Source organism: Stenella coeruleoalba, assembly GCF_951394435.1.
Source record: "Stenella coeruleoalba genome assembly, chromosome: 10".
Taxonomy (NCBI): Eukaryota; Metazoa; Chordata; class Mammalia; order Artiodactyla; family Delphinidae; genus Stenella; species Stenella coeruleoalba.
The window spans coordinates 14001053-14028662 of NC_137156.1; the positions used below are offsets into that span (position 1 = coordinate 14001053).

Here is a 27610-nt window from a genome sequence, read left to right on the forward strand (position 1 = left end):
TGCAACTAAATTTAACTCTGTTTCCTTAGGTTAGAGCTAGAAAGCCATTCTGACAACAGTACTAAGATCCCCTTTGCACTTCTGGGGGCCTGAGCTAGTATTGAATCAGAAATTAGACTGATGGGGTAAAAGTGGATTTTATGGGTGGCGATGGCGCAAGGGGAAGAAAAGGTATTTACTTGGAAGTGCTGAATGGTTGTTGACCAAATCATGTGAAGAAGATGGCAAAGTGAGAGGTGGAAGATAGAAATGCTATAGCTCGCGAGGTGCCAACCCATTGATCTTGACTTCTTACTTTCCATCTAGGTTCAATGTACAAAACCTGAGTGTAGGAAATGGAGGCAACTTACCAAGGAAATCCAGCTGACTCCACAGATAGCAAGGACGTACCGATGTGGTATGAAACCAAATACTGCTGTTAAGGTATGATCTCTGTTGGTTTTCCTTCTGAATTAATTGATGTGTTAGTTTAGTTGTCAGTAAATAATAATGGTGTATATTTTTCAATAACTCTGTTGATCATTGTATCAGGATTATATTGTCCTACGTATAACAGAATCTCAACTACAATGGCTTAACCAATTAATAAGGCTTTTATTTTTCTCTCACTATAAGCAGTTTAGAAACAGGCAGTCCAGAGTTGGTGTAGGTATCCAAGGAAGTCTCCTTTTAGTTTCCAGTTCTGTCACAAGATCATTACTGCACTGTCAGCCATCATTCCAACTTCAAAGCAGAAAAGATGGGAAAGGCTGGGGTATTCCAAGCCAAGTCTCTCCCTCTTTTATTGGGAAACCAGGAGCTTTCCTGGAAGTTCCAGCAGTAGATTTCTATTTATAGCTCATTGGCCAGAATAGTATCATGCAGCTACTCTGAACAGCAGTAGGGACCAAGGAAGAAAATATTTTATAACTGTTGCGTGTTTTATATTTTATAAAATATTTTATAACTGGAAGAAAATATTTTATAACAGAATCAAAATTAGGATCTTGTTAGTAAGGCGAAAAAGATATATATGTGTGGACTGTTAGCAGTCTTCCATAGTTGGTATAGTGTGCCTGTTTTGGGATTTGATAATTACTTGCGTTTAAAAATGTGTTAATTGCTTAAATGTGTTAAAGCACTCATCTACAAAATGTCTCTAGTTCCATCAGTACATTAAAGAATATTAGGAATCATTGTAATCTCAGAAGCAAGAGGCTTTCTTTTTTGAAAATTTTGATTTAATTCACATAGCATAAAATTCACCCTTTTAAAGTATGTAATTCAGTGGTTTGCTGTATATTCACAAAGATATGCGGTTATCATGAGCAAAATATTTTCTTTTTAAAGAAATGATGAAAAGCTCTATAAAGTTTATGATCAAGTTTTTAAAAGCCTGGGATTTAAGATACAAATATTATTAAAGTGACTCATAATTATTGTAAATATATTTGGAAGATTTTGCAAAGTGAAATGGTGAGAAAAAGGGTATGAACATTTAGGAGTTCTGTGTTTTATTGTTTTAAATTTTACACAGTTATTACATGAATATAATCTCGGGTTTAAAAAAAGTAAATTGAATATATGTATGTATATGTAAATATATACACACATATATAATTTACAAATAAAAAATGAAAGTGCCCCTTAACCATCTCTTCCTTCCCACCCTAATAGATAACCATTCGTAACGACTCATTTATCCTGCTAGAACTTTTTTTGTGCTTTGATTATCTATTTATGGTAGGTACTTTTTTTTGGCCGCGCCACGTGGCAGGTGGGATCTTAGTTCCCCCACCAGGAATCGAACCCGTGCCCGCTGCATTGGAGGCACGGAGCCCTAACCACTGGACCGCCAGGGTAGGCGCATTTTTTTAAGGCACTTGATACAAATATCTAAAACTTTTTAAAGGTTTAAAGAACTATAGCTCAGAGTGATCATTTTATCAAAACCTTACCTACACTGAGTGGTGATATTTTTAATAAATGTAAAATTATGTCTTGTTTTTAAAATTGTGGTATAATTACATATTGTAATTACATGCACAGATCTTAATTGAATTTCATTGAGTTTTGGATAATGTCCACACTATGTAGCCAGTACCCCAGTCAAGATACACGATGTTTCCACCACCCTAAAAAATTCCAGTCATTTCCTTCCCTCCCTCCAGAGGCAAACACTATTTAGACTGCCATACCCTAAACAGAGTTTTGCCTGCTCTTGAACTTTGTAAAATGGAATCAGTCAGTATATACTTTTTAGCGTTTGGTTTCTTTCACCGAGTAAAACAGCTTTTGAGATTCATCCATGTTCTTGCATGGATCAGTAGTTTTTTCCTTTTCATTGCTGAGCAGTGTTCCATTGTATGGATGTATCACAATTTGTTTATTCTCCTGTTGAAAGGCATTTGTGTTGTTTAAAATTTTTTGCTGTTATGAATAAATCTGTATGAACATTCTGTGCAAGTGTTTTTGTGGACTTATGTTTTCATTTCTGAAGGGTAAATACATAGGAAATTGCTGAGTCATATGGTAAATTTATGTGTAAGGAACTACCAAATGGTTTTACACAGTTGTTGTACCAAGACTACAACATTTGGAGGTGGTACTTTTTTTTTTTTTTTTTAATGTCAGCCATTCTAATGGGTATGTATTGTTTTATCATTGTGGTTTTAAAATGCAATTCCCTGATGACTAGTGATGTGGAACATCTTTTCATGTGCTTACTGGCCATTCATAGTTCCTCTTTGGAGAAATATTTGTCCAAGTCTCCTAAAAATTGGGTTTCTCTTGTCTTGTAGGAGTTCTTTATGTAATCTGGAAATGAGATATGTTATCTTGAATATTTTTCCCTGTCTTTGCCTTGCCTTTTCATTTTCTTAATAGACCCTTTGATGAGCAGTTTTTAAATTTTGAAGCCTAATGTATCCATTTTTTTTTTATGCTTAGAACTTTTTGTATTTTTTCTGCAAAATCATTGCAACTCTCAACTTGCACGGACAGCCTCCTATGTTTTCTTCGAGGAGGTTTATTATTTTAGCCTTTATATTTAGGACACTAGTCTATCTCAAGTTAATTTTTGGTTTTGATGTAAGATATGGGTCAAAATTCAAATTTTTTTCATATAAGTATCTAGTTGTCCAAAAGACAATTTTTTTCCCATTGAATTATTTTGGCAACATTATAAAAAAGTCAGCTGGCCATACCTGTAGCCAATTTCTGGACACTATTCCATTGATCTCTTTGTTTATCCTTAACCCAGTACCCTGCTGTCTTGATTATTGTATCTTTATAGTAACTCAGGTAGTATAAATTCCTCCAACTTTTTTTTTTCCAAGATTGTTTAGGCTATTTTAGGTCCTTACATTTCTATAAAAATTTTGTTATCAACTTGTCAGTATTTACAAAAACTTTTAGAATTTTGATTGGAATGGATTGAAGCTATAAATTATTTGAAGGAGAATTGACATCTTTACATTTTTTTGTCTTCTAATCCAGGGGTCAGCAAACTATGGCCCATGGGTCAAATCTGGCCCCCTCCACCTGTTTTTGTAAATAAAGTTTTATTGGAACACAGCCATACTCATTCATCATGTATTGTGTATGACTGCTTTCATACTACAATGGCAGAGTAGTTGCAACAGAGACCATGTGATCCGCAGAAACTAAAATATCTGCCATCTGGCCTTTTATTTATTTATTTATTTTTTGCGTTACTCGGGCCTCTCACTGTTGTGTCCTCTCCCGTTGCGGGGCAACAGGCTCCGGACGCGCAGGCTCAGCGGCCATAGCTCACGGGCGCAGCCGCTCCGCGGCATGTGGGATCGTCCTGGACCGGGGCACGAACCCGTGTCCCCTGCATCGGCAGGCGGATTCTCAACCACTGTGCCACCAGGGAAGCCCCCATCTGGCCTTTTAAAGAAAAGGTTTCCCCAAATGTATGGGCACAAAGTGGGGAGCAAGGGGACAGTGGTGGTGGTAGGATGAGTTGGGAGATTGGGGTTGACATATATACACTAATATGTATAAAATAGGTAACTAATAAGAACCTGCTGTATAAAAAAAATAAAATAAAATTCAAAAAAATAAATAAATAAAAGGTTTCCCGACCCCTGTTCTGACCTATGGGTGTGGTCTGTCTCTCCATCTTTTCAGGGTCTTTAATTTCTCCCAACAGTGTTTTCTAGTTTTCACCGAGAATGTATTCTGTTAAATTTATTTCTAGATACTTATTTTTTCTGTGATTGTAAGTAGAATTTATTTTTAACTTTTTAAGTTGTTTGTTGCAGTTATATAGAAATACAGTTTAATTTTGCATATTGACTTTATACCCAGAGACTTTGTTGACTTCATTTTAAATTCCATTTATATTTTTGTAGATTTTTTTGTTGGGAGGAATTCTACAATATCAACTGTGAATAAAGACTGTTTTGCTTTTTTAAAAAACTATCCTTTTGCTCATTTTTTTCCCTTACCTTATTGCATTGGTCAGGACCACCAGTACAGAGCTGAATAGAAGTGGAAGAGCAGACTTCCTTGCCTTGTTCCTGACCTTAGGAGTGATGTGTTCAGTGTTTTATCATCATGTGTAATGTTGGCTGTGGCTTTTCACAAATGCCCTTTATCAGATTGAGGAAGTTCCTTTGTATTCCTAGTTTGCTGAGAACTTTTTATTATGAAAGGATGTTAGATTTTTTCAAATACTTTTTCTGTATCTTTTATGATGATCATACAGTTTTTCTCCTTTAATCTGTTAATGTGGTGAATTACACTGATTCTTGAATGTTGAAGCAACCTTGCATTCCTGGGGGGGAAAAATTCCACTTGTTCTCAATGTATTATCCTTTCATTGTGTTGGATTCAGTTTCCTAATATTTTGTTAAGGATTTTGTATCTGTGTTCATGAGGTTTAGTCTCTGTCATTTTCTTTTCTTGTAATGTTCTTGTCAGGTTCTTCTGTCAGAGTTACACTGGCTTCATAAAATGAAATGAGAAGTATATCTTCCTTCTCTATTACTGAAAAGTTTGTGGATGGTTAATATTATTTCTTATTTCGTGTTTGGTACAATTCACTAGTGAAGCCATTTGGACCAATTTCTTTGTGAGAAGTTTTGAAATTACAAATTCAGTTTCTATAACAGATACATAGCTACTTAGGTGGTTTATTCTATCCATTTTAGAACATGGTGTTTTTCAAGAAATTTGTCTGTTTCATCTACATTGTCAAGTTTGTTAGCTTAAAGCTGTTTGCAGTGTTCTCTTAATTCTCCTTTTAATGCCACTGGTATTTATGGTGGAATCCTTTTATTGTTGATATTGGTGATTTGGGAGTGAAGAGTGGAAAGCATTGATCTTTCAGAGTCAGGGGTCAGGGTCCCGGAATTAACAAATCCTGTTCTAAAACCTTTCAGTTTAGCCCTAAATTGATTCTTGAGCTCAGCCTCCAGAGTAGAAGACCTCTCTGAGGGATAGAAGAGAAAAAAATGGGAGGGGGCTTACCCCGAGGGAATGGGTAATTGATCTTCCAGACTGAGTGGGTACACCAAAGGAAACTGGGGTTTGAGTGATGAAGGGACCGTGAGCTTGTGTGGTGAAGGGGAGCATGTCCAGCTGGCGGGAACAATATGGTTGCACTGAACTTAACCAGCACCTGTGCTCCAGATTACTTCTCAAGGGAAAAGTAGACTCAGTGGCATGTTATTGTAACGTTTGAAGAAGAGTTCAGCCAAGGAGCAGTCAAAAATAGCAGACTGTTTTAATAGATGCTAGCCTTTGGGTCATTTTCACTCAACCTATTTCTGTGAAGTTTCTGAACAGTTCCAAATATATATATATATATATATATATATATAGGAATATTTGCATACTAATGTTACCTTACTAAATATTAGGTGTGATTTTTATATTAAAAGTTCACATTCAAATCATTTTGTACTGTGCTTTGGTTTAACCACTGTTTAGAGTTATCCATAATCTCTCCTCTTTTTCACTTGCAGATAATTGAATCTAACTTTGACTTCATCTCTACTAATTGTTCAGATTATCCATGTTGCTTTTTTTGATTACTTGATTTTTCTTCAGGTGTGTCATTTACAATTTCTTCAATTTACGTTTTTTTTTTTTTTTTTTTGTGGTACACGGGCCTCTCCCTGTTGTGGCCTCTCCCATTGCGGAGCACAGGCTCCAGACGCGCAGGCTCAGCGGCCATGGCTCACGGGCCCAGCCACTCCGCGGTATGTGGGATCCTCCCGGCCCAGACCGGGGCACGAACCCACATCCCCTGCATCGGCAGGCGGACTCTCAACCACTGCACCACCAGGGAAGCCCCTGTGTAGTTTTTGAAAAGTCTGTTTTCTTTAGAATGAGTTTGTTTTCAGACAAATGATATTTGTTTATCATTGAAAAATTCAAGCAATATAGAAAAAAAGATTAAAAAAATTCATGCAGTCATCGTCATGAAATAACCATTATTAAATGAGATTCATTCAAGAGAATTCATGCATGTACACAAGGAGAAAGCCTGGCAGATAGATAACTTCATATTAAGGAGGAGTGCTGTATATGCTTGTTTTATGTAAAATGATTCAGTTCAGTACAACATAATTTAAAGTAAGTTTTTACAAAAGAAGCCAAAGTGAAATACGAAATTGCTGGACATAGGACAGTTATTTCTTCATCTCAAGAAATAGTAGTTTCTAAAAACTCCCTAAAAGGTTAAGAAAATACATGATGAGGATAAGTTGGAATCGCTCTAGCTTTTTAACAAAATTGCATGTTTCAATTTTAGGTTGTATCAATTGACACCCTGCTAAGACAGAGGGAAAAGTAAATGACACCTTACTTCAGCCCACCTCCCCTTTTTCTCTCTCCCATTTTTGTTAGGGTTTTGCTGTTTTGTGTTAGTTTAGTTTGCTCTGTTGGAATATCACTTTTTTTCTATGACCATATCCCATTCATTGTTTACTCTTGCACTTATATGCAATTACTGCTGCCCGCAATTTCTGTTACTACAGTTCCTTCTATCCCATTATTTTGATTCATCACCTGCTTGGATGTATTTTAACATCAAGTACTTTTTTCCAGGAGAGCTCTGAGGTGTCAGAGTCCTTGTTTTTGAAAAACTTAAATGCCTTTCTCTTCTTCCATCCATCTTCATGTTGAAGACTTTATGATCTTCTTAGATCCCAGCCTCTAAGGATGGTATCACATCTTTTAAATCTCCTCCCCCACCCCCGCCCAAGAAATCCTCCTTTGAGACTCTCCTGCTCCATTGCGATTGATTACCACCCAGAGCCTGAACTTTTGAAATATTTATTTAAAGGGTGTTTATTGACCCAGAGTCCTTTTGGTTTTCAGTTTGATCTTCTGTCAAGGACAAAGTCTGGAAAGGTTTATTTGTAGAACAGCATTAAAAAGAATCGTAGCAAACAACACACACTGTTTTGGAGCTTTTTGTCATTTAATATTTCTTAAAGATGCTTCTTAAAGATCTTGACGTACGCTTCAGTATGTAAAGACCTCTTTCTCTTTAAAGACTGTGTAGTAAATAGTCCACTGAATGGATATGTCATGATGAATTTGGTGTGACTGAAGGGCATTTAGGTGACTTTTAAACATTTACCGTTAGTGAGAGTGCTGTAATGAATAGCTTTGTATCTGTGCTATTTTTCAGTGTATTTGTAGTATCAGTTCCTAGAAATAAAATTGCTGTGTCAAAGTATATCCAGTTTTTTGTTTGTTTGTTTGTTTTTTAAAATATTATTTATTTATTTTTGGCATTGGGTCTTAGTTGTGGCGCACGGGATCTTTCATTGCAGCACGCAGGCTCTTCTTTGTGGCGTACGGGCTTCTCGGGCTTCTCTCTAGTTGTGGTGTGCGGGCTCCAGAGCGCGTGGGCTCTGTAGTTGTGGTGTGCGGGCTCAGTAGTTGCCCCGCACAGGCTCAGCTGCCCCGCAGCATGTGGGATCTTGGCTCCCCGACTAGGGATCGAACCCGCCGTGTCCCCTGCATTGAAAGGTGGATTCTTTACCACTGGACCACCAGGGAAGTCCCTATCCAGTTGTTTTTAATATGAAATAATTCTTAGACCCAGTAGAGTATTTATAACTTGTGTGTGAGGAATAAAGGATGAAGGTGAACACTCACTGTGTGCCCCCCAACCTGGTTTTAGAAACAGAGCGTTACCAGTGCTTCTGCAACTCCCTGGGTTCCCCCCAGTAGTTTTCTTCCTCTGCCTCTCCTACAAGAGCAAACAGTATTTCGCATTTTGTATTCATTTTTCCTCTGCTTTTTGTTACAGAGTTGATAAATACGTATGACACTCTAAATAACATGTAAAGTTTTGCATATTTTTATGTTGGTTGTAAATTGTATTCTATGGTGTGTATTCCTCTGAGCTTTGTTCTCTTACTTAACGTTGAGGTTTTTCCGCTGCATCCATGTTGATGCCTGCAGGTCTGGTTCATTCATTTTCCCTGCTGTGTAGTTTTGCGTTGTGTGAATCTACCCCAACATGTCTATTCTCCTGTTCATAGGTGTGAGGGTTGTTTCTGATTTGCGGCTGCTACACACAGCGCTCTGTGAGCATTCTTGCACGTCTCTCCTAGTGCATGCACACATGCAAGAGTTTCTCTGGAATATATTCCAAGGGCCAGATTTCCCAGGCCATATGGTATGCCAGTCTTCAGTTTATTTAGGTAACTTTTTTTCATTGAAATATCACATACAAACAGAAAATGCACAAGTCAAAATGCATAGCTCAGTGAATTTTCAGAGTCCCCATTTAGCCAGCTCCCAGTAAAGACACTGAACACTTACCAACCCCTCAGAAGCCCCCTTGCACCCCTTTGCACTCACAGAGTCCATCCCTTGCCTCCCCAGAGTAACTACCTACTAACTCTTCTCCCCCATGCAAGTACTAACCAGGCCCACCCCTGCTTAGCTTCTGAAACCAGAGAGACTAGGCACATCCAGGGTGGTACGGCTGTGGATCTGTACTTACCCCTCTGACTTCACAACACTATGGCTGTTTTGCTTGCTTTTGAACTTCATGTACATGGAGTCAGACAGTATGTATGCTCTGGGGTCTGGCTTCTTTCGCTCACCATTATGTTTGTGAGGGGCGTCCATGTTGTAACATGTAGCTGTAGTTTATTCTCTTGACTATAATACAGTTTATTTCTCCATTCTACTCTCGATGGACTTCTGGGTTGTGTGTATCTTCTGTTTCTTAAAAACAGTGCTCCTTTGAACATTTTCTAATCTTTCTCTTGGTGCACATGGATGAGGGTCTCTCTAGAAAACACAGGTGTGCCCTGTTTTATTGTGCTTTGCTTTTTTGCGCTTCGCAGATATGCATTTTTTTTTTACAAATTGAAGGTTTGTGGCAACCCTGCATTGACGGTTAGCATTTTTAGCAATAAAGTATTTTCCAATTAAAGTATGTATGGTAATTTTTTTTTGCTATTGCACACTTAGTAAACTACAGCATAGTGTAAACATAACTTTTATATGCACTGAGAAACCAAAAAATTCGTTTGAGTCACTTTTATTGCAATATTTGCTTTATTGCAATGGTTGGTCTGGAGCTGAACCCACAGTGTCTCTGAGGTATGTCTGTATAGCAAGGCTGGAATTGCTGGGCATAGATACAAGATAATGCCAAATTATCATGCATTTAAAAGTTTCGTATGTTGTCAAACTGTTCTCCAGAGTGGTTACATTCTTTTAGATTTCCAGCCAGGACATCTTTACAAGAGAGGCTGTCTTCCCCGTACCCTCATTCATGCGGTGTTTTATCACACTTTTTTTTTTTTAAACCAGTCTAATCAGTGAAAAGGGGTATCTTCTTGAAGGTAATTGACACTTAAGACTATATTTTATAATTAAACCTAATTAATGCTTGTTTTTTGTATTGTTTTTGCAGCCTGAGACCTCAGATCATTGTTCCCTTCCAGAGGATCTCGTGAGTATTTCTGCATGTTCTAGCCTAGAGTGCGTCACGCCTTCAGTGATAAGTGCTATAAGTAAATGACAGTAACAGTTTTATGAGTATCTCTCTTTTTTTTGGTTGCTGATCCAAGGGGTTTTTATCTAACAGGATAACATGATGAAAATGCTAGCAATAGTGGTATTGTGGGTGATCCTCTCCCAACTTAAAAAAAAAAAACCTAAAATGTTATTGCTCTATGTTAAAAGGAAACGAAAAGGAAGAAACGGACACCTTGCCTTCCTACAGGGACTAGACTTGTTATACTTGTTTTTCAAGGGCGACTTTATGACCTTCTCTCCACTTGAATCGTTCCAGGAAGAGAACAAGAGGCCCATAATTTGATGGTCTTGGCCCAGACTCAGCTGTGAAAGTGTTTTTGTGTATTCTGACCTCAGCATAACTGCTTTGTCCCATCCCTGCCCAGATGTGGAAGGGGAAGCAGCTGGCAGAGCCTCATCACATTTCATCTGTCTTAGGAAACTTTGCCACCTGAGCTGGCCAATTTTGCCACATAGCTAGATCCAATAGCTGTTTCAGAAAATGATTTTTTAAAATTCTGAGTTTCTGAGTTATTCTGCATTACAGCGATCCAAGATAGTTTGTAGTTTTTCTAGATGTCTGAAACCCAGGGACTGTGACTGATGTTTAGGCAAAGGGAGAATTGACGCCTAGCATATCTATTCTGTTACATAAAGGGCTGTGTGAGATGCCCGCGTGTGTGCGTGCGTGCGCACACAGACCCATTAAAAAAATAAAAACAGTGGTACCGTCAAACATTTCCATAGTAAAGCAGTGGCCTAAATAATTTCTGGATTTAGGGTACACAGGATGACATTACAGAAAGAAAGGACAAAATAACTTTAAATAACACTTACAAATACCTTAAGAATATTTCCCCATTTTGCGCGCAAGGAGTCTGAACTTTAGGACAGAGGCCATATTCTTGGGATATAAGAACTTTAAAAAGCTTGGAAGAGTCCCTGGATATTCATCTGCCCGTTATTTATTTTTGTCTTTGGTTAAGAAAGAGTCCGGAGCAGGTTTATAGCCATGTCACCTATACCTGCTACCCTTTTTCTATTCATATGGATTCTGGGGTTACCTTTAAAGCAGTTTCTAAATTTTGAGTGCCTGTATTAGTTTCCTAGGGCCGCTGGGACAACTTGCCACCACCTGGGGGGCTTAAAGCAACAGAAGGTTATTGTCTCATAGTTCCAGAGGCTGTAAGTCTGAAATTAGGGTGTTAGCAGGGCCGTGTTCCCACTGAAGTCTCTAGGGGAGGATTCTTCCTTGCCTTTTCCAGCTCTGGCACTGCCAGCAATCCCTGGCATTCCTTGGCTTATAGCCACATCACTCCAATCTCTGTTCCATCTTCACATGACCTTTTTCCTCTTGTGTGTCTCCCGGTCCCTGTGTCTCTTCTCTTCTTATAAGGACACATTAGAGTGAATTTAGGGTTCACTGTACTACAGTGTGACAAATTACATCTGCAAAGACCTTGTTTCCAAATAAGGTCACATTCTGAGGTTCTGGGTAGACGTGAATTTGGGGAGACAACTTTTTAACCGAGTGTAGTGGGCATTTCATTAAATATGCTAATAGACTGACTGTATCCAGCACAGTTTCTTCAGTGGTATGTGTATTAAAAGCGAGAGTGGAACATTTGATGGCATATTGACAAAATTATAGTCAGGTGTCCCAGAATGGTGAGTGTGCTAACACACTCGGAATAGCAAGACCACGTGTTTGTTTACCAGTCATTGAGTTTCTCCTACGCTAAGCCAGAGGCTGGTTGGCGCGCCCTCAGGTGGGCTTCCAAGGAGAAGAAAGCCTGGGGCAGGTAGCAATGGCAGGGTCTCTCTTGGGTCCTGACTTAATTTCCCAACACAGCTGCAAGGCCCAGGAAGTGGATTAGAATGGGAAGCACTTGGGTATGTGGTTTGTTTTTGTTTTTTCCTCCCTTTTTTTTGGTTGGTTTACTTTATTTAATTTTGGGGGGTTCTTGTTTTTTTAAGGCATCTACATTCTGCCCTCTTTGGTCCATTTCGAGTGTCAGGATCTGAACACCCAGTTTTACTCTGTCGGAGCCAGGAAGGGGGTCCATAGAGGCAGCCCTGCTGTGTTGGAGAAGGAACTGAAGCTTTCCTTCTTTTTGGTCCAGCACAGGCTGCTCAAGGGTAGCCAAACCTAAAACAAGCCTTGAGGACAAAGATTGCAAACTGAAAAGCCTTCACGGGCCGGGCAAGTAAAATAAATGTGTGTAGCAGCTGGGAGTAACTTATGGGGGGTGTTAGGGTTTGTAGTAAGCCGAAAAATGCTTGCCCCAGATTTGGACTTTGAAGGGCAAATAAAATGCATCTTGAGATCACAAACCCCTGCTTGATGGCAGGTGGCATTTGCGTGGAGCCTGGATAACTAGCATCAGAGGGTCCCTGAGCCCAGAGTTCTCCTCTACCAGGTTCCTAGAGTTCCTGGAGCGTACATTCAAGATCACGTGTAGCAAAGGCTGCCTAACATAGGGTATGTGGCAGTTTCGCTTTAGAAGCCAGGTAAATTTTATTTTTATCACAATAGTTAGTCATCACGGGGCTGCTTTGATCGAATGGCTCCGTATGTTAAATCATCTCTGGAATATGATCACATATTTTAAGACTGAAAATAGCTTTTTCAATTCAGTTCTACATGGAGCATTTTATTTTGATGATTGTCATGTACTTTTCCCTCTGAAGTTTTTTTAGTAGCCTCTGGCAAAAAGCAGTACTGTTTGGACTGCTACTCCAGAGAATAGTTTTTTCTGCTGAATTTTGTAATTTCAGTTATCTTTAGATCCTCAGTTAAAAGGGGGAAGGGATGGGCGATAAATGATTACGGAACAGAAATAAGTTTCTCATGTCAGACTCAAACAAACCTGGGCTTGCGGTAGAGTCAGTGGGGGTAGCTTTAAGACTTACCTGGTGTTGGTGGGGTTTTTTGAGGGAGGGAAAGGGGGAGGCCGTTGCTGAAGATCTGAAAAAACTCGGCCTAGGAAACATTCTCTCCAGGTCTCATCAGGCATTTTTTGTTTCTGATCTTCCTGTGCAGAACTCTGGTCTAGGACTATGGAGTGGGAGAAGGCAGAGTAGAAGGGTTAAGGATGAATGAGAATGGATGACACGACGAGAACCATCTGCATGTACATTTCTTGGTTGCCATTGTCCCTCTTCGTTTTGCTCTGCCCCCTTGCAGAGAGTGTCGGAAGTTTCCAACCATTGGTGGTACTCCATGCTCATCCTACCTCCTTTGCTGAAAGATAGCGTGGCAGCACCCCTGCTCTCTGCCTACTACCCCGACTGCGTTGGCATGAGCCCGTCCTGCACCAGCACGCACCGCACGGCCAGCGATGCCAGTCCTGGGAAGCTGGAGCACTCCAAGGCAGTCCCCTGTGTGCTGGGTGAGAGCTGGTCCTGGCCCTCCCCGCTTTCCCTCCTCCCTCCGCCCTTGCCCTGGAAATATGTGGGTGAGCAGAACGGAAAAGATTTTTTTTTTTAATGTGTGCAGCTTGCTACAAAGCACCTCATTATTTCACGGATCTGGTTTCACTGTGGATCACTCGTATCATTTGTATATATTGGACAGTTAATTTTGCCCTCAGTCAGTGGGAAAGCCTGTAACACTGGTCCAGGAATCATGCCTACGGAGTTCAACGAGCATTTCTTTGAAAGTTGGATAGCTGCATAATTTGATGATAATACCTACTCACTCTGACATGCCAGAAGAAGGTTTTGACCCTATGAGCCACCCTTCTTTTTTCTCCCCGAGTCTTTCTGCTTCTAATTATGCCATTGCTAATCTCAGCCAAACAACCCACTCTTGGAAAAACTTCAGGTCAAGGCAGGCAGACTGATAACCATTTACTTTAAAGGGATCTTTAAAATTCTCCATCAGAATTCTTGGTGTACAAGCAAGAATTGTAGGTCATCTCCTGCACACTAACAAACTTCATCTTTGATGGTGCAAGTAGGTTTTGACATTGTAGCCCTATCTTAAGGTTTTTAACTAATAACACTGGGCCCTCTAAAAATGCAGGTGTGGTCAAAATCAAAGCTGAAGTGATAAATCCCAGTATTAATGAAGGAGGAATAAAGCAGGCAACTCAGATACCACTAGTGTATACATTTATGAAGGACAATTTGGCAGCATGAATCAAAAACCTTAAAATAGATGTTCTTTGGATGTAGGAATTTATCCTAAATAAATTATCAAAGATTATCAAAAGTAAGTCCAAAGATTTGTGTGGCATTGTTTATAATAGTGAAGTAATTGGCTGAAATTTAAGTGCCCAGCAATAGGGCAGTGGTTAAATAATAAATAGGATAATATTATATGTCCATTGAAGTCATATTTAATGACATGGGACACTGTTCTTGAAAAGCAGGTAGGAAAAACAGCCTTTTTATTGCATTTTTTTCTGGCTTTGTAAGAAAAAATATCAGTTATATTTATATTCTCTATTCATAGAAACAGAACCAAGGTTAGACTATACTCCTAAATGTTAACACCGCTCAAGGATTATCAGTAGTTAGTGATTGTTATTTACTTCTATGAACCTATTAATTTTATAATCAGAAAAATTCCAGTAAAAGTTGCTTTTAAGATATATTTCCATGGGGACTTGGCATTCAGTTGGGCTTGGAATTTTGGTCTTGCAAGATGAAGATGTTCTGGAGATCTGTTGGAAAACAATGTGAGTATACTGAACACTACTGAATGGTAACATTCAAACATGATTAAGATGGTAAATTTTATGGCACGTGTTTTTTTTAACCACAGTAAAAAATTAAAAAAAAAAATTCCAGACTTCCCTGGTCTGTGGTCCAGTGGTTAAGACTCCGTCCTTCCAATGCAGGGGACACAGGTTTGATCCCTGGTCGGGGAACTAGATCCCACGTGCTGTGTGGCGTGGCCAAAAAATTAAAAAAAAAAAAAATTTCCATGCCACAGAAATTGAATTTTTGAAGAACGAATGGGAAAAAAAAAATTGTTTAATTCACGCCTATTTTGTCTAACTGGACAGAGGAAGTGGAAATATTTATGTAGGACAGACTGGGGAGCTTGTCTAGGCTTTCCTTTCTGGTTTCTTTTTGCTCTTCAATTTAGCCAGATTTAGAATTTACAGCTTGTGAGGTTTGCCCATTCTGTGTCTTCTCTCAGTTCCAGGCATGAACCGGTACTTCCAGCCTTTCTACCAGCCCAACGAGTGCGGCAAAGCCTTGTGCGTGAGGCCAGACGTGATGGAGCTGGACGAGCTCTATGAGTTCCCAGAATATTCCCGAGACCCCACCATGTACCTGGCTCTGAGGAACCTCATCCTTGCCCTGTGGTACACTAACTGCAAGGTGAGTGAAGGGTGTGTTAGCCAGCAGCACATGGACACAGATTTCTGTTAAGGAGAGAAGTTGCTTTGACTGTGGACAGAACCTTTGGATCCGGGTGTCTCCACCTCAGGACTCCTGACATTTGGGTGGATATTCTCTGTGTCGGAGCTGTCCTCTGCATCATAGGATGTTTAAGCAGCATCCCTGACCTCTACTCCCCACATGCCATAGCACCCCCTTCCCCCAGTTGTGACAACCAAAAATGTCTCCAGATATTGCCAAATGGGGGCAAAGTCTCCCCTTCCTGAGAACCACCACTTTAGACCATGTGTCATCAGAATTCTTCACTCTCTAGTTATATGGTGCAAAATTTGGTTCAACGAGTTCCAGTGACAATACCAGGAGAAAAAAGAATAAAATATTAAAGATTGGATTATAAACCCCTCGAGGGCAGGGATTCTGACTCACCTGATTATCCTCAAGCATCTGAGACCAGCGATTCGCTTTTTGCTGGGACTGAATAAATGTTAGGGCCCTCACACAGTGCCCACCTTGAAAGGGATGAAGATAAATTAGAGGGTGGGCAGGGCGGGACCACGAGTTTTGTTTTCTTTTTAAAGCAGAGGCTTTCCTGACGCTAGTCTTTTTCCAATTTATTAATTTCTTCTGCAATTATCTGAGTGCCTGCTGAATGCAGAACATTTTACAAGACTGCCAAAGAAATCTTGGTTAAAGAAAGATATTCCGGTTCCAACCCGGTATTTCACTGGATTAGACTCCAGTCTGAGATGACTTGATTAAGTTTTGGCTATAAATGCAGTTTATATGAATTACACCCAGGTGAGTGGATTGGACAAGGTAGAATTATTCATTTCCTCTCCAGCAGGCTTGAGGGAGGTATTCAATAAACATTTGCTGAACTAAACAAAACTGGTCAGAATTTCCTGTAAATAAGTTGTGAAGATGCACTTTTCAGAAACAGCCTTGGGTTCATTTTTCTTCCCATTTCTTTTTAGTTGACTTTGAAATTTGACTTATACAGGAGAAGAATCTTATAAAAAAAACAAATCCTCCACTTATCAGTGTGGATCTATTTTAATTTGTAATAAGATAGCAAGTATTGTATCTATTTAATACTCTAGTGGGAAAACTCAAATATGGTTGCTTTAAAGGGGTCAGACTTTGAAATGATTTTTTAAATCTTTATTTATTTTATTTTTATGGCTGCGTCAGGTCTTAGTTGTGGCATGCGGGATCTTTCTTTGCGGGGCGCGGGATCTTTCATCGTGATTTTTTTTTTAACGTCATGAATACCAACACGTGTTTTAATCTTCTGCAGCAATCCAAGCCAATGCTGTACGTGTTATTTCTTTCACATTTTGAGTATATAGTCATCTTCCTGTGTTCAGGTTCTGTTGGAGCTGGGGCTTGGGGACAAGTAGAGGAAAGGCCAGGGTGGGCCCTCTCCCCACTCCGCCACCGCCAGCATGGCCCAAGCCTGTTCTAACTTCGTGACACTGGGCAGAGGCCACATTACTCTTGAATCTTTGAAACAGACCAAGGCCTTGCCAAAGCTGCTGGGGTGAAAAGAGAAAGGCAGTGTCTTTTTTTTTTTTTTTTAACAAGTTCCTAAGTCCATTCCCCCCATGTCTTATCAGTGATGAGTGTCCAGCTTTTTCTGCTGCCAGTGCAAGCAGCATCCTGGGTTTCTGTAATGGCCTTTGTTGTGTGACTTATTGAATCAGGAATATATTTGTGGTATGGTCTGCCTCCACACTCCTGGGTCAGTCATTCGGGTCAGTCATTCTCTGCGAGGGGAAACTTAGGTGATAAAATGCAGATTGCTATGTGCTTCTTTTGTCCCTTTCTCCTTTTTTTCCTTCGCCAGGCAGACCTTCCTTTGGTCTTACTATATCTTAGTGATAAATGATGGATTCCAATTACCTGGAGAGGTTGTTTTTTTTTTTAATTGTAGTAAAACACACAACATAAAATTTACCATTTTTACCCTTTTAACCATTGTAAAATGGATAATTCAGTGGCATTAAATATGTATACAGTATTGTGTAACCATCACTTCTACGTAGTTCTAGAACTTTTTCATTACCCCAAGAGGAAACTTCACACCCATTAAGCAGAGACTCCCCATTCCTCCCTTCCCCCAGCTTCTGACAACTACTTTCTGTCTCTATAAGATTTGCCTGTTCTGGGTATTTCATATAAACGGAATCATACAATACGTGGCCTTCTGTAACTAGCTTCTTTGCTCAGCATAATGTTTTCAAGGTTCATTCCTGTTGTAGCATGCATCAGCACTTCATTTCTTTTTATGACCAAATGATATTCCATGTATGGATAGACCACCTTTCCTTTATCCTTTCATCCACTGATGGACACTTGGTTGTCCTGGCAATTTGAATAGTGCTGCTGTGAATTTTTTTTGAACCTATGTTTTTAGTTCTTTGCAGTAAATACATAGGAGTGGAATTGCCGGGTCATACGGTAATGCTACGTTTCACTTTCTGAGGAACCAAGAGTTGTTTTTGGTTGGTTGGTTGGTTTTAACAGTTTGGTTTTATTTCCAAACACAGGAAGCTCTTACTCCTCAGAAATGTATTCCTCACATCATCGTCCGGGGTCTCGTGCGCATCCGATGTGTTCAGGAAGTGGAAAGGATACTTTATTTTATGACGAGGAAAGGTCTCATCAACACAGGAGTTCTCACCGTCGGCACCGACCAGCATCTTCTTCCTAAAGATTACCACAACGTAGGTGACTGTAGCTCTAGCAATACCACCACCATCGGTCATGATAAATGCTAGTACACTAATGTTCATAATACAAGTAAAACTCCCGTAAGCACTATAAAAGTTAGAAGGCAAGACTTTTGTAGAATATGCATTTCTCCAAGGGAAGAGAATATCAATCACTATTCCTCTAGGCGGTAGAAAGGAGGAAGGGCTGACTCAGGACAAGTACTAATGTATTCTTCAGGGAAATAACTTGTACAGACAGGACATCAAGGAAATACAGATGAACGAACGTTGCTCAGCAGCTAGTACCTTCTATTACATTGTTTCCATTGCTCTAATTGGATTTTTGTTTCTTTTTCTTTTCTTTCTTTTTTTTTTTTTTTTTTGTTAAAGAAATCAGTCATCATTATTGGAGCTGGTCCAGCAGGATTAGCAGCTGCTAGGCAACTGCATAACTTTGGAATTAAGGTAAGATTTGGGGGACATGGAGGCGGAAACAGATGGTTAACTGCTCCTTTGGTCCGAATGTTCTAAGACTTGGAAACTAGTTCCTGATTTTAGCAAAGAATGCTAAATACATTATATCTTTATAACTTTACAATAGATCCTAGAAAAGATACAAAATTTGCAATTGGTTTAATTGAAGAAAGGTAGAGGAAATAGAAACTCCAGCAGCTTTGGAGAGGATTTTAGACTATGATGGGCAAGACTCAAGAGACTCTAAGATGATATTAAAGCAGAAATTCTTGGGACTTCCCTGGTGGTCCAGTGGTTAAGACTCTGCGCCCCTGCTGCAGGGGGCACGGGTTCGATCCCTGGTCAGGGAACTAAGATCCTGCATGCTATGTGGTGTGGCCAAAAAATAAAATAAAAAGTAAAATTTAAAAAGCAGAAATTCTTGACATGTCATTATTGACACAGCAGTGAAGAAAAAGCCCTTGTTTCTGCAATAGTTTGAGACAACAAATAGCAGCTTGGAAATGCACCATTTCCTGCATAAAAGTTAATGAACTATCCAGTTACATTTTCTTATGAAAATCACACTTTGAAAACAAACAATCTTTGCTTTTGGAAGCAGGATTGAATTAGTTAATCCAGGGTTAAGACAGAATTATGTGACTTTTAAAGTACTGTATATTTTTGAGGTATCCTTCTTCCCCAAGGAGAAGGATATTGCCTTATTCTAATTGTTCAAAATTAGCCAAAATAGAGACGATTACAAAAAAACAAAAATTGTGCAATTCAGTATCTAATTTCCATTAGATTCATTCAAATCTTCCAAATTTCTGGGACTTGCTATGTCTGACTCATTTCTCCTTTTTTAAAAACTTGTTTTGCAAGGACTTTGGTCTTCCATTAAACCAAATGTGAAAATCAGTTTGGTAGAATTGAATTAGTCTTTCGCTGTATTCTCTCTGGCTGAAAGAAACAACTTCTTTTTCACAACGTTTTTCTCTGCTGGAGGAGTTTCGGCGATGAGAAAGTTTTCAGTGGCTCTGCCTAAGAGGTTTTCCTTTTGGTGGAATGCAAGACCTACGTCTTGGATTCTTATATATATTGCTGACAAAACAGAAGAATCTGAGTTGAATGTATAAGAAGTCTGTTTGCATTTCAAAATATTGTCTAAGTGGTATTAAGCTATGAGGTGTTTTAATTGGTCATTTATGTATTTCAGCATTAGATATTAGGGCCAAGGTTTCTTGTTCATTTTTCACTTGGGAAACCCACAGATTATGTTACAAGGAAGGTTAGTCCTAGCCAAAGTCTAGGAGGGGTGCTGTCTTTAATGTTCAGCCTTCCTCTTATAGACTAAAATAAACTAGAAACGGATGGTTCTGAGTTCATCTGAAGTCAGAGAAAGAAGGTGGGGAGGGGAGAATCACAAGCTGTAGCCTTTCTAGTTGGAGAAAATGAGAAATATAGGTCCAAGGAAGAAGCATATTTAGGGGACCTCTGTTATTCTCCCCTTTCTCTAAGGAGACCCTGGGGAGGTCACCCCACTCCCTCGTGGTTAGGAAGTAGACTCCTAACCTAAGAGATGTTTAGCTCGGGGAACCTCCTGGAGCAATTTGAAGAAGTGCTTTTAGGGATCCAGAAATGAAAGGACTGGTTTTGCCCTGAAGAGGATTCACATTTTCAGTTACCACAACCAAGGGCAGTGAAGCTCTTTGAGCCACGGGGCTGTCCACCTGAGAGCAGCTCCCACCACCACCAGCATCAGAAATTTGGAGGAGATAAAACGGTCTGGGTGTGGTGGGACCAACCTGCTTTGGCCAAGCCTGTGAGGCCATACTTAGATATAATGACATATGATTTTTTTTTTTAATAATAGTCATAGGGAAGTTAAGGCCTGTTTACAATGCTAAAGGAATTTTGCTACAGACACAGATATTTCATAGGACAAAACCACCTCTTTAACTTAGTTTTTTTTTTTGCGGTACACGGGCCTCTCACTGCTGTGGCCTCTCCCGTTGTGGAGCACAGGCTCCGGATGCACAGGCCCAGCGGCCATGGCTCACGGGCCTAGCCGCTCCGCGGCATGTGGGATCCTCCCGGACCGGGGCACGAACCTGTGTCCCCTGCATCGGCAGGTGGACCCCCAACCACTGTGCCACCAGGGAAGCCCCTAACTTAGTTTTTAAGAGTGCCTTTTAATTTATGGAATACTATTTAATAAAAGCTTTCAATATGCATTTCACATGCTAGTTCATCCAGTCTTATCATTTTGGGATTTGAGAAGAAACAGTTTGAGGGGCTTCTCCAGCAGACCACTCACTTACTCCTTGCTAGAGCTTGCGTTGTTTGTTTTTAACATCTACTTGGGCTCCTATTCACACTGCCCTCTTTTTTTTTTAATTTATTTTATTGAAGTAGTGTTGATTTACAGTGTGTTAATTTCTGCTGTACAGCAAAGTGATTCAGTTATACATATAGGTATGTATACATTCTTTTCCATATTCTTTTCCATTATGGTTTATCACAGGATATTGAATATAGTTCCCTGTGCTCTACAGTAGGACCTTGTTGTTTATCCATTCTATATATAATAGTTTGCATCTGCTAATCCCAAACTCCCAGTCCATCCCTCCCCCTTGGCAACCACAAGTCTGTTCTCTGTGTCTGTGAGTCTGTTTCTGTTTTGTAAATAAGTTCATTTGTGTCATATTTTAGATTCCACATATAAGTGATATCATATGGTAGTTGTCTTTCTTTCTGACGTACTTCAGTTAGTATGATCATCTCTAGGTCCATCCATGTTGCTGCAAATGGCATTATTTCATTCTTTTTTATGGCTAAGTAGTATTCCATTGTATATGTGTACCACATCTTCTTTATGCATTCGTCGTTGGACATTTAGGTTGTTTTCATATCTTGGCTATTGTGAATAGTGCTGCTATGAATATAGAGGCGCATGTATCTTTTTGTATTATAGTTTTGTCTGGATGTATGCCCAGGAGTGGGATTCCTGGATCATATGCACACTGCCCTCTTTTTAAAGTTGTTTCTCTAATAATATAATAATACATTAACCGGATATGAAACTCATTTAACAATGTCACTGTACATTTATACTGCATCCTATTCAGCTTCCCTGATTGTCTTTTTAGGTGACTGTCCTGGAGGCCAAAGACAGAATTGGAGGCCGAGTGTGGGATGATAAGTCTTTCACAGGCGTCACAGTGGGACGAGGAGCCCAGATTGTCAACGGCTGTATTAACAACCCAGTAGCACTAATGTGTGAACAAGTGGGTTTCTTTAAGATTTGTATTGTAGATAAAGAAAAGAAAAAATGGTCTCAGTTTGCTTGTGTGCAGTATTAATATGCTTCTAAATAATATGTAACAACCCCAAAATGATTTCTTGCCCCCTCACGCCCTCTGAAAAGTAAATAACAACAAGTATAGTTCTTCCTTTCTGCGAAGGTGGAACTAGAGGACTTAAAATATTCCCCCCCCCCCGCCCCAAGGTCTTTAATTGTATTTGTGCGTTATTCGCAGGCCACTTGATTAGGGTTGCCAGGTTAAGCAAACAAAATTACAGAATGCCCACTCAAATTTGACTTTCAGATAAATAACAATCATTTTTTTAGTATAAGTATGTCCCACATATTACACGGGATATTTTGCATGCAATATTTGGGACATACTTATCTTAAAAAAAAAAAAAGTATTCATTGTTTATCTGAGAATCAAATCTTTCATCAGGCAAACCTACCTAGTGTCTTTGAAGACCTATGGTAGGCCCAAGGATTTTTCTGAACTATTTATTGACAGTCAATTCAATTACAACTTCTGTGAGCGTTCGTGTGTTTGTGTGCTCTTTCACATGAGATTCCACAGAGGAAATAGGATGTCAGAGCAGAGAGAGGCGGTGCACAGCTCTAGCGTCTGAAACATTGATAAATACTGGCTGGAAAGCTGTGGAGGGCGTGGCATAGGAGCTGTTGCTGGCACGCTGACATTCGCAGATTCCATGCTGGTTTTTCACTGCCTTACTTTGCTGCCATTCCCCAATCAGCATTTGTTTTTGAGAGGTCCTAGACCCTTTTCTCCATGAGAGCTCTGTCTGATTTCAGCTTAGAACCTGTACCTGTTTTTTCCAGGGAAAACTTTTCACCTTCTTATTCTTATTATTTTGAAGCTTGGCATCAGCATGCATAAATTTGGAGAAAGATGTGACTTAATTCAGGAAGGTGGAAGAATAACTGACCCCACTATTGACAAGCGCATGGATTTTCATTTTAATGCTCTCTTGGATGTGGTCTCTGAGTGGAGGAAGGATAAGACTCAGCTCCAAGATGTCCCTTTAGGAGGTATGGGGAGAATGGTGTTCTGATTGTTCCATCTGAGTCTCATTCTAACCTGAGCTTGATTAGCGGTAGCATCATTCATCCACAAGCCTGGATGGATGCAACAAGAATAGTCCTCAGGAGCGTTCCTTTTGAACTGACCATTCCACAGAGGGGAGCAGAACTGCCTCAGGGACCTTTAGATGCGTGTGTGTGTGTGTGTGCGTGTGTGCGCGCGCATGCACATACGCACACATAATTCTTTACACAATAGCCAGTGTTTAAGAAAATTATTTAAATGTTTAATTTTCAATTTCCCAGAAGAGCTTACTTTTAAGGAAGCATGTGGTAAGCTCTATGTGAATAACAAGCCACCACATAATGACTCTTCTAGATAAGAGTTCCTGTGTGAAAGGATTCCTTTTCTTCTTTGGACAGTAGGTTAAGATTTTTTTCCAGTATATTTTGTTTAAGAATGCAAGACTCTGTATTATGATTTAAGAACTTTAATTCAAAGTTTTTAGGCTTTGGTACTAAATGGACAATATTCACCCTTTAGAAAACCTGACTGTAACAGCTCATTTCCCTGCGGGCGCCCGCTGAGATCTTACTATATTGCTTCTTAAATTGATATTTGTTTAACCTACAATTTCATGACCTGAATGTATTCACTTGTAATTCTTGGAAGCATGTCGGAGTTTCTTACAGTACGAGCATTTGAATCCAATTGGCAGGGTATTAATTTGCTTCAGCTATGTGTTTCTGTGCAAGGGGTCTCAAGTCTCCATCCTGGAATACACTCTGTCTCTGTTTGGGGTACATTTCTCAAGAGCAGGGACTGTCTGTCTCCTCTTTTTATCCTCTCTCCCCGCCTGCCCCACGCCGCCAACCCCCCTCGCCCCCCGCCCTCCCCACCGCGACCTCAATTCTTCGCCTCTGAGACCAACCCACATTCTAATCGCCCTTAGTAAGTGTTGACTGACAAACCGTAACAGAACATTTTTAGAAACTTAACTGGGGTTGACAGGGAACATTTAACCAAATGTGGTGTCCAGACCAAGTGGTGAGTTGTTGAATTTTCTGGAAATGAAGACAGCGACTAGGCGTACTTGCATTATGTTGTCAGAATCTGGTTAGTGTTTTTGCACATGTGTGATAGTCGCTGGGTGGCGTTTTTCTTTACAATTCTTTCAGGGCCACCAAATACAAAAGTTAACAATATTGCTTTGTCTTGGCTTTACTTAAAACAAGTTATTAAGGGAGGATCAGCAACACTTACTGTGTAAGTAGTTGTTTCATCTCATTAGTATATTTTTGGAAAAGCTTCAATAATAGTATGCACATCTCTCCATGAGGTTACAATTAGAACCTGCCTAGCCCTATCTCAGCTGTCTGAGCTCTCACCTTATTAGCATTTAGCTGAAAAGACAAAAATATAAATACTAAGAAGCTAGAGTGAATTTCACAAAGCAAATATACTAAAAGCTTTTAAATGTTATTTACGTAGAGATCACACTGAGGCTTCTCTCAGTCTGTTTATACTGTTCTAGCAGTCTTGGTTCTTCCCACACCTCTACGAAACCGAAAGGAAAATAGAAACCACATAGCAGGAGGCAGGAATGGGATTGCTACAAAAAGGTATTAAAAGTGGAAAAAAGCCCAGTGGTCTAGGGGCAAAAGCCTAGCACAGAGGTGCCACAGACATCCCCATACTACAGTCTAACATAAGAATGGAACATTTTAATGAGAACCTTGAGTTGTCAAAAAAAGAAAAGTTAACTGATGCTCCGTTCTGTTTCTAGTCAAGCATGTGCACAATACTTTATAGAAGCTTTGAGACTGCAATGTATCTGTGGGGTGGTTGTCACCACTGGGAAGGTTATAAAGAAGTAACCTGTGCTAAGATTCTTATACTTTGTCAGGCACAAGCCTTCCCCCACCCCCCGCAAAAAGGAATCTAAGCCAATCATTGGAACGAAGTTCCAGGTGAATGGGATAGATAAGTGCTGGGGGTTGATAACCAAGGAGCGATTCCTGAGGCTGGTAGTGACCAGGTGACGCTGGTCTGTAAAGGACGGATGGGACTGGGGTGGGGAGGGCATTCCAGGGAGGGGCGTGGTAGTAGCAGACTTTGCAGGGTTGGCATTTCCAGGAAAAGATTGAGCAGCAGTGCAGCAGAGCCTGTGAGTGGACAGGTGGTGTTTGCTGTCTTTGGAAAGGCTAAAAATGTGCTAACACTGTCTGGCTGTGGTTTTTGGAATTTATTACATAGGCAATGGAGAACCAGTAATTAAAGGTGTTGAGCCAGAGGGTTGGCATGATGAGAGTCCATGATGGACTATTTGGAATGTTTGGGAGAGAAGATAGCCAGTAGTCAGTCTATGATAGGTCTCTTAGTTGAGGTGAGCTGTTATAAGAACTTGACTTTAAGGTGATGGCAATAGGACCAGAAAGGGAGTGGGAATCCTCTCTCTGTCTTTATATGTGCAAGGGTTACTTTTCCTTTATCTTGAGCAAAAGAAGAAATAGTCTCTCCACTAAGCAGAAATGAAACATGGTTGAAGACATAGAACCTGCATAGTTTTGTTCCCCATTAAGATAAGCTTTTACTTCCTGAGAGAAACCAACCTTATCAAGACAGATGCTCTTTCCCCCTGAGTTTACCTGGGAAAGGTCTTCGAAAGTTTGGGGCCTTGCAGGTTGAAGGAGGTGGAACGCAAAAGATAAGGAATTCGAGAATAATGTTAAAGTTTTTTTTTCTGCTTTGCTCCATTCCCATTGCAGAAAAGATAGAGGAGATCTACAAAGCTTTTATTAACGAGTCTGGAATCCAGTTCAGTGAGCTGGAGGAGGAGGTCCTTCAGTTCCATCTCAGTAACCTGGAATATGCCTGTGGCAGCAGCCTCCATCAGGTGGGCTTTGAAGATGCTTGTTTCTGTGTATGTGTGTGTTTTATATATTGAGATATTTAGCCTGGGATGGTCTGGATAAACGGGGAACAATGGGTCTGCTGCTTAAAAGATCAAACACCAGGACTTTAGAGTATATGAAACCCACAGTGGTTTTGGAAAAAAAAATTTTTAAAGCAAGAGAAACCTGTCTTCAAATCATACCTGTGAAGACACCCAGTCCGTAAACCTGAATACAGGAGGGCTGCTGGGCTGAGTCAGGGAGGCGGCAAGAGCCAGTGTCCTTGCCTTCCCCTTGCCCTCCTTGGGGGCCCTCGAGCCATTTCTGTGCAACTGTGGGCTGAAAACACTGCTCCTAAGAAACCAGAATAGAGCATCTTTGCAATTAGGATCTGTTCATCTTGCTAAAATAAATTTAAACTTGCCTAATTCATGTCACCAACTGTGATCTCGATACTTGGATATGCTGTACATTGAACAGCGGTTCTGTGGATGACCCCTCACTTAATAATCCTCTTTGGTGGGGCGGGCAGGGACAACAATTCATGTTTCCATTTGGTGATTCTTTGCAATTGGAATCACACTTTTCCAAAATCATGCTGCATTTCAGTGTCTGTGGAATTTCCATGTTGAAGACATCTAGGTGGCATATTTATATATGGATTTGATTGAATGCAATTCTCCTCTCATGGAATTCTCCTTATCCAGGGTTGTTGATGTATAATACACCTTTCATTTTTATCAGGGAGTGGTACCCATGCCCAAATCACGTCTACCTTTTGTTCCAAAATAAGCTTTCCTGTGCTTTATTGAGAGATCTCCTTTCCCTGGCAGCGGTATCCACCTGGGTTTATCTATTCATGCCCCACCCCCCCCACCTTTCTGTTTTGCCCTCTGCCCTCTGGCCTGAGGTGGTCTTTCCCACCTTGGGGCTCCTGTTTTTGTCCCTCAGGTGCAGGCTCCAGGGTTTACACCACCTCTTGTTTCCCAACCTATCCTGATGTTTCCCAGGTGTCTGCTCGCTCCTGGGACCACAATGAATTCTTTGCCCAGTTTGCCGGTGACCACACCCTCCTCACTCCCGGATACTCCGTCATCTTGGAAAAACTGGCAGAGGGACTGGACATTCGGCTCAGATCTCCAGTGAGTGTCCACAGTGGTGGGAGGCTCTGGTTTGGTGGTGTTTGGAGAATGTGAAGTTTGGGGCACGTGGATTACACAGGAGACAGGTGCCTGCTCTGATGTTCAGCCAGTGTCTGCAAATACTTTTGATACTATGATCAGTCACATTATCCTTGTCGACGAGGTAGCTGCTGCTGTTTGGAAACAATAGTGGCTGAGATGCATTTTCATTAATAATCAAGGGGCTGAGTGAGAGTTCCCTGAAGTAGCAATACCTGTTGTTTAGTTCTCTGAATGCCAGGAAGTGATTCGCCATGGCCTTGGAAATGTAAACTCCCATAATAAGAGAATTGGAAAGGATCCTGGATCATATGGTTCCGTCCCTTATTATGTTTTTCATAACTGCTTTTCTTGAGCAGGTGAAGAGTATTGATTATTCTGGAGATGAAGTGCAAGTTACCACTACAGATGGGACAGAGTGTACAGCACAAAAGGTAAGTGCTGTGATTCCACTAGGTGCTGCCAGGGGCCTGGGAGTAAGGGAGACCAGTGTTTTCCACCAAGCAGTTTGCCTTTGGCAATCTGCCCAGAGCCTTGTTCGATTTCTGGAGAGCTCTGTATCTCTACTTGTTGTGTATGGATATGCAAATCAGATTTAATTATTCAAACACTATATAGATTCATGGCAGATGGAATTCTGAATAGTGTTTCTC

General features: G+C 40.3%; 1 protein-coding gene across 7 annotated transcripts in view; it reads left to right on the forward strand.

The window, feature by feature from the left end:
- The window catches only part of KDM1B (lysine demethylase 1B), a 55633-nt gene that overhangs the window by 9262 nt on the left and 18761 nt on the right, over window positions 1-27610 (forward strand). For all 7 annotated transcript variants that reach the window (XM_079935530.1, XM_079935528.1, XM_079935529.1 and 4 more), the window contains 11 exons: window positions 307-423; window positions 9905-9943; window positions 13196-13400; window positions 15161-15345; window positions 17916-18092; window positions 18471-18545; window positions 21686-21823; window positions 22719-22890; window positions 25651-25778; window positions 26787-26918; window positions 27317-27391. In XM_079935530.1, coding sequence (XP_079791656.1) covers window positions 307-423; window positions 9905-9943; window positions 13196-13400; window positions 15161-15345; window positions 17916-18092; window positions 18471-18545; window positions 21686-21823; window positions 22719-22890; window positions 25651-25778; window positions 26787-26918; window positions 27317-27391 — 1443 coding nt within the window. The remainder of the gene's footprint in view (window positions 1-306; window positions 424-9904; window positions 9944-13195; window positions 13401-15160; window positions 15346-17915; window positions 18093-18470; window positions 18546-21685; window positions 21824-22718; window positions 22891-25650; window positions 25779-26786; window positions 26919-27316; window positions 27392-27610) is intronic.